The 11,805-nt window shown below is 45.7% G+C and overlaps 1 protein-coding gene across 3 annotated transcripts; it reads right to left on the bottom strand.

Annotated features, from left to right (window-relative positions):
- Window positions 1-10,052, bottom strand: LOC140281583 (uncharacterized). 3 transcript variants are annotated; one of them, XM_072376065.1, is made up of 4 exons: window positions 9,846-10,052; window positions 8,767-9,582; window positions 2,325-6,493; window positions 2-2,165 (listed from the first exon to the last, which is right to left on the bottom strand). In XM_072376065.1, exons 1-4 carry the CDS (start codon window positions 9,892-9,894, stop codon window positions 246-248), a joined length of 6,954 nt encoding a protein of 2,317 aa, XP_072232166.1. In that variant the 5' UTR covers window positions 9,895-10,052; the 3' UTR covers window positions 2-245. The 3 variants fall into 3 exon arrangements, with proteins under 3 accessions (XP_072232163.1, XP_072232166.1, XP_072232164.1); XM_072376062.1 differs by having other exon boundaries at window positions 1-6,493; XM_072376063.1 differs by having other exon boundaries at window positions 2-6,493; window positions 8,767-9,534.
- Between the last annotated feature and the right edge of the window lie 1,753 nt (window positions 10,053-11,805).

The following is an 11,805-nucleotide window of genomic DNA, read 5'->3' as shown; positions in this document are numbered from 1 at the left end:
TAGTACTTTAAATACTTTAAAGTTTGTGTATTTTCCTCCGGCTTCAGTTAAAAAAGCAGATTAATGCCCAGGATGATACTCAGTGCTGCTCCTAATTGACACCTGGCGTCCAAAGAAGAGGAAAAACAAGATAAACTGTTGTAGAAATGAAGACATCTGCCTCCAGCTGGAATTCACTCGAATATATTCACATAAACAAAGGAAAAACACAGTTTTTACAGGTTAAATTCAGTCCCATCGTGACTCTACAACAACATCTGCTTCCTGCTGCTCGGAGCAGCTATTTCCTCCATCTTCTCAAACAGCCCTTCAGTCGTGGAGCTGTTTCTTCTGCTGCTCAGCACATGGTACCCGCCCCCACATCTCTGGATGAGCCCCAGCAGCTCCCCGTTCCTCAGGATGTGCTGCTCGGCGCTCTCTCCTAAACTTTCCCCCCACGTGAACAGCACCAGCGTGCGCCTCCAAATGTCTTCCCCGAGCAAACCCAGGTGCTGCTCCACGGCCCTCCTGCGCTTCTGCGTGCAGGTGAGGAAGGCGGGCATGAGCAGGAGGACCACGTGGGCGCCCGGCCGGCACCAGGAGACGCTGTCCTGGATGCTCCTCCTCTGCTGCGTGTCAGCTGGATCGGGTCCGTCTCGCCACCTCAGACCCAGCGGCTCTGCAACAGCGAGGCGTCTCCCGGCTATCTGACCTCTCCAAGGCCTGAAGCTGGATCCGCTGACTTTGGACGCGTCTCCACCCAGGATGGTGACTCCGGCTGGGGAGCGCGAGGACCACGTCTCGCCCAGAACGATCACCCTCAAGTCCAGCCCAGAGGAGACGCCGTTGTCTGAGCTTCCAGGACACAGCAGCGGTCTGATTTCTCCTCCTATCGACCCCTCGTTTCCTTCAGGCTGCTCTGATTCTTCCAGCGTTTCAACGCGGCAGTTATCTCTCCCCGCAGCTGCTCTCATCCCCTCATCCTCCCTCTCTGTTCCTCTTCCCTTTCCCCTCCTCTCACTGACCTCCTGGTACATCAGAGGCGAGTTATCTTCTGGGTTTTCAGCCGGCGGACGGACGGAAAGCCTTTGCTCCCTTTTGAGCAGCTCGTCCTCTCGCTCCCTGAGCTTCAGCTCCCACGTGCTCATCTTCCTGAGAGACTCTCTCAGACTCCTCTCCTTGGTGTGAAGCTCCTCCTTCAGCAGAGCCATGTCCCTGCGCATCTCCTCCAGCTGCTGCGTGGTGCAGCTCACGTGTTCGTTCTGCATCTGCAGCTCTGACTTCCAGCTGAGCAGCTCCTGCTCCTCGTTTTTTAGGAAGTACTCCCTGTCTTTCAGCTCCTTGCCCTGATCTTTCAGTCCTCTCACCTTCTTCTGGAGGTCTTGTCCATGAGTGCTCAGCTCCTTCTGTTTGCCCTCCAGCGCTCTCAGTAAGCTCTCCAGCTCCCTCTCCATTTTCTCCATGTTCTGAGCTCTCAGCTTCACGTCGTGCTTCTCTTTCTCCTCCTGCTCTTTTTCTCTCATCTCCAGAGTAGCTTGTAGTTTTCGAAGCTCTTGTTCCTTAAATTCCAACTTCCCTTCCTTTTCAACAAGCTCTTCCTCTTTTCCTTGGAGGTCTTGTGCTCTTTTGCTCAGCTCTTCTTCGCCTCTCCTCAGAGCCTTTTCCCTGTCCTCAGTCTTCACTCTCTGCTGGTTTTGCTCCTCCAGCAGCCGTCTCTCTGAATCCTCTCTCAGCTCGTTTATCCGCCTCTCTCCCTCCATCCTTTCTACCTCTGCTTTCAGTTTGTCGTTGGCTTCTTTTAGCGTCCTCACCTCTGAATCTCTCTCTTTAACGCTCTTTATTTCCTCTTCACATCTCTGTCGGTGTTCCCTAACTTCTTCCTCACTCTTCATTCGCACATCTTCTGTCTCTTCTCTCATCTTGTCGTTTTGCTCCTGCAGGTCTTTTGCTCTCTTTTGACTTTCCTCGTATTTCTCCATGAGCTCTGACATCCTTTGCTGGCTTTCTTCCTCCACTCGCATCAAATCGCCGTCCTTCTCCTCAACAATGGTTTGTATGCTCTGGTTTTTTCTGGCCATCTCCTTTTCGTACTCCTGAATCATGCTGGTCATCTCCTTTTCCATTCTGCCGGTGAGCTCCTTCAGCTCTGACTTGGTTTGTTCGATTGTTAGTCTCAGCAGGACGAGCTCCTTCTCGTTTTCTCGGTCTCTTTGCTGCAGGAGCTGAAGCTCTTCGTCTTTCTGCCTCCTTTCTGCCTCTCTGTCCTTCTCTTTTTCTGCGTGGGCTCGCTGCAGCTCAGCCAGACTGATGCTTTTGTTTTCATGGCCTTCCTTCAGCTCCTCCACTTCCTTTAAGAGGTCTCCACACAGCTTCTTCGCCTCCTCCATCTCCCCGTCTCTCTGTGCGAGGAGACCTTGTGCTTGTGTTATTTCTTTGGTTTTCTTCTCAATGATTTCTATCAGCTTGTTCATCTCGTTTGCTCCTCTCTCCTCTTTCTTCTTCAGCTCTTCCCTCCATTTCTTCTCCCTCCAGTCGGCCTGCTGTCTGACACTTTCAATCTCGCCTTCCTTTTCCCTCACTCTTTTCTCCAGGTCGCCTGAAAGCTGTCTCCTCATCTCCTCCATCTCTCTCTCTGCGTCCTGAAGTCGCCGCTCTGCCTCCCTCTTTTGGTTCAGAATTATTTCCCCTCGCTCTTCTTCTTTTCTTTGCAGGATGTCATCGACGTCCTTGATGTGCATCTTTAACTTTTCCACTTCTCTGCCGTTTTCATCCAGAATTTGCTGCATCTTTTTCTTGCAGTCGAAGTTGTCCTTTTCTTTTTCCTCTTTTGTCTGCCGCAGTTGTTGCTCAAGTTCTTTTAAGTGTTCATTCGCTGCTTCTATTTCCCTTTCTTTTTCCTCCAGTTGTTGCTCCACATCTGTTTTATAATCCAGATAAAGAGTTTCTTTCTCCTCTTTTTTCTGCAGCTCTTCCTTCATTTCCTTCATATTTGACTTCATCTCCTTGATTTCTTTCTCTTTTTCCTCCAGTCGTTGCTCCACATCTGTTTTATAATCCAGATAAAGAGTTTCTTTCTCCTCTTTTTTCTGCAGTTCTTCCTTCATCTCCTTGATTTCTTTCTCTTTTTCCTCCAGTTGTTGCTCCACATCTGTTTTATAATCCAGATAAAGAGTTTCTTTCTCCTCTTTTTTCTGCAGCTCTTCCTTCATTTCCTTCATATTTGACTTCATCTCCTTGATTTCTTTCTCTTTTTCCTCCAGTTGTTGCTCCACATCTGTTTTATAATCCAGATAAAGAGTTTCTTTCTCCTCTTTTTTCTGCAGTTCTTCCTTCATCTCCTTGATTTCTTTCTCTTTTTCCTCCAGTTGTTGCTCCACATCTGTTTTATAATCCAGATAAAGAGTTTCTTTCTCCTCTTTTTTCTGCAGCTCTTCCTTCATTTCCTTCATATTTGACTTCATCTCCTTGATTTCTTTCTCTTTTTCCTCCAGTTGTTGCTCCACATCTGTTTTATAATCCAGATAAAGAGTTTCTTTCTCCTCTTTTTTCTGCAGCTCTTCCTTCATTTCCTTCATATTTGACTTCATCTCCTTGATTTCTTTCTCTTTTTCCTCCAGTCGTTGCTCCACATCTGTTTTATAATCCAGATAAAGAGTTTCTTTCTCCTCTTTTTTCTGCAGTTCTTCCTTCATCTCCTTGATTTCTTTCTCTTTTTCTTCCAGTTGTTGCTCCACATCTGTTTTATAATCCAGATAAAGAGTTTCTTTCTCCTCTTTTTTCTGCAGCTCTTCCTTCATTTCCTTCATATTTGACTTCATCTCCTTGATTTCTTTCTCTTTTTCCTCCAGTCGTTGCTCCACATCTGTTTTATAATCCAAATAAAGAGTTTCTTTCTCCTCTTTTTTCTGCAGCTCTTCCTTCATTTCCTTCATATCTGACTTCATCTCCTTGATTTCTTTCTCTTTTTCTTCCAGTCGTTGCTCCATTGCTTTCATCTTATTTAAATCATCTTTTTCTTTTTCATCCTTTCGTTGCATTTTCTCCTTCATATCTCTGACAGTCAGCTTCATCTCCTGCAGCTCTCCGTCCTTTTCCTCCACCTTCCCTTTGATCTCTTCCTTGTATCTCACGTTCTCCTTTTCTCTGCCGTCTCTTTCATTCTTCAGCTGACCCCTCAGCTCCTCGGTCTCTCTGTCTTTCTGTCTCAGTCTCTCCAACATGTCCCTCTGCTCCAGTCTTATCTCTTCTCTGAGGGCAGCCTGCTTTTGTTCCAGCTCTCTTATCTCTTTGAGTTTCTCCTGCAGTTGCTGATCTTTTTCAGTGGCGAGCCGCTCTTCCACCTCTTCCACCTCTCTTTGCCTTTCTTTCTCCAAGTCTCTCACTTTTTCAGCGAACTGTCGTCTGACCTTTTCAGCGTCCTCCTCGCCTTGTTTTACAATCTTATCAACTTCCTGCTGGTGCTCAGCTTCCTTTGCCTCCGTCAGTTTGACCATTTCAGCTATTTTTGTTGCCATCTCCACCTGATGCTTCAGCTTTAAAGCCTCCGTCTCTTTTTCTCTTTCTTGAATGCGTTTTTCAGCCTCTTCTTTGTTATTTAGTCGAAGCGTCTCTTTGTCCTTTTCATTTTCCAGCACTTTAGCTTCCAGTTGTGTAATATTCCTGCGCTCCACCTCTGCCATCTCTCTCTTCTTCTCTTGGAGACCTTCCTTCTTTTCTTTTGCAAACTGCTCTTTCAGCTCTGTAATCTGCCGTTGTTGTTCCTGCTGCGTCTTCTTTTTCTCATCCTCGTGCTTTTCTTTCATTCTTTCCAACTCATTGGCTTTTTCTTTCAGCAACTTCTCGGTTTCTTGCGTTTGTTCAGATATTTTTTTCAGCATCTCTGCTTGATGCTCTTTTATTTGAGCTTCTTTCTCCTGCACCTTTCTCTCCATCTCTTTCTTATGTTGTTGTTTAATCTCTTCAGATCTTTTCTCCCGTTGTTTTGCATCATTGAGAACCTGCTGCTTTTCCTCTGAAGCTCTCCTTCTCAGCTCCTCCAGCTGTTTGTCTCTTTCCAGCAGGTGGATTTCCATTTCTCTTTTTAGTTTTTCCTCCCTCTCTTCCATCTCTCTTTTTAGTTTTTCCTCCCTCTCTTCCATCTCTCTTTTTAGTTTTTCCTCCCTCTCTTCCATCTCTCTTTTTAGTTTTTCCTCCCTCTCTTCCATCTCCCTCTTTTTTTCCACTTCTTTTCTTTCCAGAGCTTTCTCATTGTGCATTTTCATCTGTTCCAGCTCTTTGATGCACTCTGCTTTCTCTTTCTTCAGCAGCTCGACACTTTCCTCCAACATCTGTATTTTTCTCCTCCCCTCTTGTGTCTGCAGCCTAAATACATCCTCCCTCTGTCTCCTCTCATGTTCAGACTCCACACAAACGTGTTCGAGATCAAGAAGCTTCAGCTGTTGCTCGTCAGTTCTCTCTTTCAGTTCCTCGATTTCTCTTTCTTTAAGCTCCAGGTTCAGCATCGCCTCGTGCCTTTCTTGCTGACTTTGCTTTAACTCTACACGGATTCTCTGATTTTCCAGACTTAAATCCTGAATTTCCTTCTCTCTTTCCTCCGTCAGCCACCGTATCCTCTCTTCCAGCTCGCCGATATCGTTCTTTGTGTCGCCGACCCTCCTGTCGTCGTCCTCCTCTTCTTCCCTTTGAATGTCGGCCTTCCCCGGCGATTTCACCTTCTTCTTTCTGTCAAAGAACCATCTGATGCTCTTCATCTCCCTGTCTCTCATTTTCTTCAGCTCTGCCTCCTGACGCAGCATCTTATCCCCGATCTCTTTCAGGCGCTGGCTGAACTTTTCGTTCCGTTGTTGACTCAAATCCCTGACCTCTTGAACCAAACCGGAGAAAGCTTCGCACCTGTTCATGGTGGCCATCTTTTCCACCTTTTCCAGGAGTTCTGTGACCTTGGTGCCTCTCCCTCTTGCGTCTCCCCCGCTGATGACGTGGTACCGGCCCCTGCACCTCTCCAGCAGCCACTGCAGGTCTCTGCCTCCACTCTGGATGTGCTGCTCTATGTTCACCCCCTCTCGAAGCTGATCGCTGTGGGTGAACAGCAGGATTGTGTATCTCCAGACGCCCTCTCCCAGAAGCTCCAGATGCTCCCGAATGTGTGCGGCCCTCACCAGAGTGTCCACCCTCAGAGTCAGCAGGAGAGCGTGAGGCCCGGGGGGGCACAGAGTTACACTACAGACAATCTCCCTCTTAACCCTCTCCGGTGTGGCCCCAGTCCCCCCTCCCTCCCAGCCCGGCGTATCCACCAGAGTCACAAGCCGCATGGCCACCTCAGCCTGCTGGCGGACGCACTCCTCGGTTACCTCCCCTGCTTGGAAGAAGCCGATTTTTCCAAGGATGCTGTTCCCAGCAGAGCTCTTTCCAGTTTCTCGCTCGCCCAGAAGAACCAGTCTGACCTCAGGAAGCCGTCGGGGGGCCTTGGAGAATGAATGGTGTGCATCTAAGTCCGAACCCTGGGGTCCATCGCCTGGCAAGGAGGAAGTTACAGTTTTTAATCATCATGTCCTGATATCATGTAATAAATCAGTAATAAAGTCTGCCAAGAATAATTTGTGCAAACAAGACAAAAGCTCCATCTTTTTTGTGACGTCCAGCATGTAAAAATGCATAAACATAAACATATTTAACAGAAATGTATTTCAAAAGGACGTGTTCAGTGTGTTGAGCTGATTGGGTGGTTTACAGCCAGTTAACTGGGAAAGAGTATTTTGATAAGACAGGGTCAATTTTAATGCATTTCCAAGGCTTTTCAAACCTAAATCACCTCGTTTCAAAGCCAATCTCAACCAAGTAGTTTGTAATATATAAAACAGCAACATAAAAGCCAGCGAAGGAATGAGGAAACAGACAGAATATCATGATGACGTTTCAAAGTAAATCTATTTCAAGGCACAGGTTGTCAGAATGGGACCTGGTCTTTGCTCTTCTACTTATTTATTTAGTATTTGGGTCTTTAGCACCTTCATTCATCCCCTCCAACCTCTAAATGTGGACTTTTTGCCGATAGAAAAAGTCACGCCTTTAAAATTGCCCAGCATACGACTTTTATCATGCCAAGATATAACCTTTTATTCTTTAGTTCAGTTTGAGCCCCGTCTAACCCAACATTTTCCATTTTTTTTCATTTTTCCTTGTAGTTGCTCATGATTTGTAAGGCTTAGGCCTCAAAGAAGCTTAGCTGTAGAAAACAGCAGGTAAAATGAAACATGAACAGCTGCTGATTCTAAGTCCTTTCAACACAACAACACCTGTAACACTACAGTTATTTGTGCTGTGGACACACTGTTGTCGTCTTCAAACATTATGCAGTGAGCTTGGCTGGTTGAACGCTGGGAGTTTGGGACGAAGCAGGTGAGAACTCATCTCTTACATATAATCTTTATTTTAAATGAGCTCATTTAGCTGTCGTTTACTGTTTGTTTGTGTTGACGTTATGTTCCAGAGGCCATCGAAGCTTTTCAGTGGGATTACAACAAATAAAATCGTAGGTTTAAAATCATAGTTTCCTTTGCTGAGCTGCAGGTTTAAACGTTGTTTCTTTGATCAAAATTCCTTTGTTCAGATCGACCACAGGGTTAGAGGCCGACTCAGCACTTTCTGACTTGAGGTGTTGGTGATGTCATCAGAGGGTGAAACCAGGAGCTATTTAGTTAGCATTAGCATGACGACATTGTCTGGTTTGTTTGAGTTAAAATAGCTGTGAGTTAACCCCTTTTTGCTTTAAGGCACCCAATGTTGTACAAAGGCTGTTGGATTTTGGGCTCTGAGTGCTTAAGAGTTGACTTTATGCTTTGCTTTCTCCATATTATTACCAGCCTTTAACAAACTGCTCACCTCACAGGGCTGCTGAGGCTGCCGACCCACCACCTTTCCTGACCCTTAAGCCAGACAACACCACAGGAATAATAGGAGCAGACCAAACAATTGCAAAGCATTAACAACACTTTGTGTTGCACCTTTAGTTTGAATTTAGTGCTTTCAGAACGCATTCAAAGTGAACTTTAGTGTCAGTCAGAGAACAAGCAGTGCACAGCTGAGTGAAAAAAGGCCTTTCTTCACTCATGTGCTGGTTGTTAATAAATAACATGAAACATGACAACAGGAGACGCAATAAGAAGCAAAGACAGACTGGATATTTATACATAAACCTACACAAACAGAGGAAAAGATATGGCACAAGATAAACTGTTGCACAGGGTAAGTAATCAGCTTTAACTTGTATCTATGATGATTATATCATTCATTTTAGCTCTGTATTTGTCTCCAGAAACTCAGAGTGAGCTCAGTCTGGTTTTATTCTTTATAAAAACACATTCAGCACCATTTTCCAAAGGTTTCCCAGCATGCCACAGTCCGAGGCTACCTGGTCTGACTTTTACTAAAACTCATCAATTAATTCTTGTACTTAAATTCTTTGAGGCAGATTTTGGTTGATTCCAGTTGCCAGTTCAGTATCAGTATCACTGACTCATCATCAGTTATTTATTAATCTAAGTGTTCAAACCCCAGATAAGGAAGCTTATTGCATTTCCCCTGCGTTTCTCACCCATAGAGCCCAACGTTACTGAGTTGCTTCACAGCTGAGGCGCTGCTAATGGACAGAAAGTCAACAGCACACAAGATTTTCAGGAGTTTTAAAGTGATATTCAGGATTATTTCAGTTTTAAGACATTAAAATATCGCTTTAACATGTTTTTCTTCAGAGCCTGCTCATGAAACGAAATGTTTTCTTGTACTCACTCGTGAGAGCAGCTTTGATGGTCCCTCTCTGCATCTGCGTCTCCATCTGCCTCTGCTTCTTCCTCCTCTCCCTGGCTCTCCGCTTTCCATCCGCCTCCAAACCCAACAGAACAGCGCTGTCCAACCCTAAATGGCTGCTCCCGTTCCCCTTCCCCTCCACCATCTCCTCCAGTTTCCTCATCAGTTCTTTCACCTGCACGGCATCCCCTTTGCTGCGGTTATTCACTACATGGTATCTGTTGCCACACTTCTGCAGGAGACTCTGGAGTCCCGAGCCGCTTGCCAGGATTCGCTGCTCCATGGTTCCCAGGCCCAGTTCGTCCCCCCTGGTGAACAGCACCAAGGTATGTTCCCACACATCTTTTCCCAGCGGCTCCAGGTGCTCCTCTATCTCTGAGATGTAGTCGTCCGTCACAGAAGCGCAGGATCTCACCACCAGCAGCACAGCGTGAGGCCCGGGTGGACAGAGCGACACACTCCGAAGTGTTTCCCTCCTCACCCAGTTGGGGGTGCTGTTGAGCGGGTAGTACCACTCCCACCCAGGTGTGTCCACCACTGTGACTTTTCTCCCGGAGACATCAGCTCGCCTTTTCACGCATTCTTCTGTGGGCTTCCCACTCTCGAACCCCCCCGCTCCCCCCAGTATTGTGTTGCCTGCCGCGCTCTTGCCAGTTCCTTTCCTGCCCAGGAGGACCAGTCTAAGTTCTGAGAAAGCAGGCGGGACGCTGGGGGAGAGCTGTGAGTCCATGGCGGCCCGCAGACTCTCATCTGTGAACAAAGGGAGAAGTACTTCCTCAGTACATCGAACCGGATAAGCTGAATGACACAGAAACACAGAAATGTGACAGCAGTCAGACATCAAGTCACTAGTTTCCAACAGAAACTCTCCCTTCCATTGTTTAACATCTACAACAGCATAGTTAGACTTTGTTTGGAAATTATACATTTATCTTGAAATATTTTTCAATTAAACTCCAGCCAGAAGTGAAGACCTAAACATTTCCTACTCTGATGTAACTCTGCACAATCATTTAGTCAAGTTTCAGCATTTTAACAGGCAAAACCTGCATTGAACTCACCAACCCCTGCGTCTGTGGCTGGCCTGCAGTTCTCATCTGTCGTCTCCATCTCCCCTCCGTCCACCTTCTTCCTCTTGTTTCACTTCCCCTTTTTTAGTTCCTGTGTATCTTTCACAGGAAGTATTTCTTCAGGGTCATTGTGACACAAAAGTAGTGATCGATTGATCCGAAATGTTGCTCTGAGCGGCTCAAACTGAGCGTAGAAAGACGCAGACTTGCTCTGTCACGTGACCAGCGTGTGGTTTGCTCTCATTCAAGATGACAGGAAGTTAGAGGGTGGCATAAAACTGTCAAACATGCCTGCAAGCACACTCAGAAGAAACACCCTGCCGCACATATGCATGCATAACTCAAAGATGCAAAGACTTAGTCGTGTGTGCACGTGCTGCACAGACACGTGCACGTCTTGTTGCACATACATGTCTTTTTATAAAAGCTGAACAGTTCCTTACTGACGGATGCTGCCCTGTGGTTAATGTGTGGAACTTCTGCTTCCTCCGCTCACAGGCGAGACAGACAGCTTCGCCTCGCTAACACGCTCAGGGGCCAAAGCTACCGCGGTTCAAGAAAACATGCAAACAGACCAAGAACGAGCAGATAGACGATAAAGCGCTGCGGGTTAGACATTGCAGCAGGAGATACGATGAAAGTTTCAGAGCATGTGGCACACAAACCACAAGAAACACTGACAAGTGAGGAAGGTTACCTTTTATCAGGTTTACAAAAGCATCTAAATAAACTGCATGATCCTCAGTATTTTTCATTGTTACACTTAAAAAAGAAATACTTACCTTGACTGGTCATGATGTCCTGCCAGTATTAAATTACTGTTTGAAAGTCTATTTTTGAACCTGGAAACAGCAGAAAACTCTCCATAATGTGCATTTAGTTCTCTTTGACATGTGATTATCTCAACTTCTAGGCCAGAATCAACAACAACATGTCTTCATCTTGCTCTACAAACAGTTTAACATGTGAATATATCAGATTATCACATTTCTATAAGACAACATCTTCTGATCAAGGCCTCCTGATATGATCAAAAGGTCCAGAAGGCTACTAAAGGAACAGAACTGTGAGACTGTTTTGTTAGTTACCCGAATGGTTCATTAGTCTTTTAACACATCATTTACTTTGACATACTCCTCAACTTTTCTGTGGAGAGCGAAAGTAGAAACTAAATAAACACAGTTGCAGCAAAGGATAATGAAAGAAACATTTATTCCTTAATAATTGTGCCAGTAAGTTTTCATTAACCCCGGACTCAGAGCTGCCTCCTGTCGCTGCACCTTGGCCGCAGGGCGTCCCTGGCTACATGCATGGTACAACATGTTCTCGTGTCCTGCCACTACCGTGAAAACACACACGTACCCATTAGATCATGCTCCGTATGATTCACCCTTTCCTCCAGCAGCAGTCAGAAGGGACAAAAACAAACTCTGTTTATGGAAAGGACTGAATCAGTCATATTGATTTGGCATCATTCACCCGAGCAGAGCATTCTGAGGTCTGAGGTAAATGTCAGCTGAGTTACTTTTACTGGACTCCCTGCAGCAGCAGCACATGCAAACAAGAGGCTGTCCACCTAAAATATTCCATATGTTGAATTCAAAACTGCCCCAAAACTCAAAATTGCTCCTTTTAAACCATCATCTAAATTTCCATTGGCCTTTGCAGATTAGTTTGCCCCCTGAAATTAACCAGTCAGTCAAGAGGAAGAGTTACAGCTGCAGTGAGTTGTGACGGTAGTTCAGTCAATTCACTGCCTGGACTCACATTTGTGCAGGGAAATTAAACTTTATTTTGTGATCATGTTCAGAGAGCAACCGATGGAAATAAAACACCGTAGAAACAAATGAAAGAGAAAATTGTTTGCAAGTAATGCAAGCTCGTCACTTTTAATGTGTTATGACTCATTACTTGCACTTTATTGGCCTCCAGTGATATTTAAGAGTCAATG

The sequence above is a fragment of the Leuresthes tenuis genome, unplaced genomic scaffold (genome assembly GCF_036924035.1).
Source record: "Leuresthes tenuis unplaced genomic scaffold, fLeuTen1.0.hap1 SCAF_22, whole genome shotgun sequence".
Taxonomy (NCBI): domain Eukaryota; kingdom Metazoa; phylum Chordata; class Actinopteri; order Atheriniformes; family Atherinopsidae; genus Leuresthes; species Leuresthes tenuis.
The sequence above is the reverse complement of the archived record's forward strand: the minus strand, read 5'-3'. Positions and strand labels throughout refer to the sequence as shown.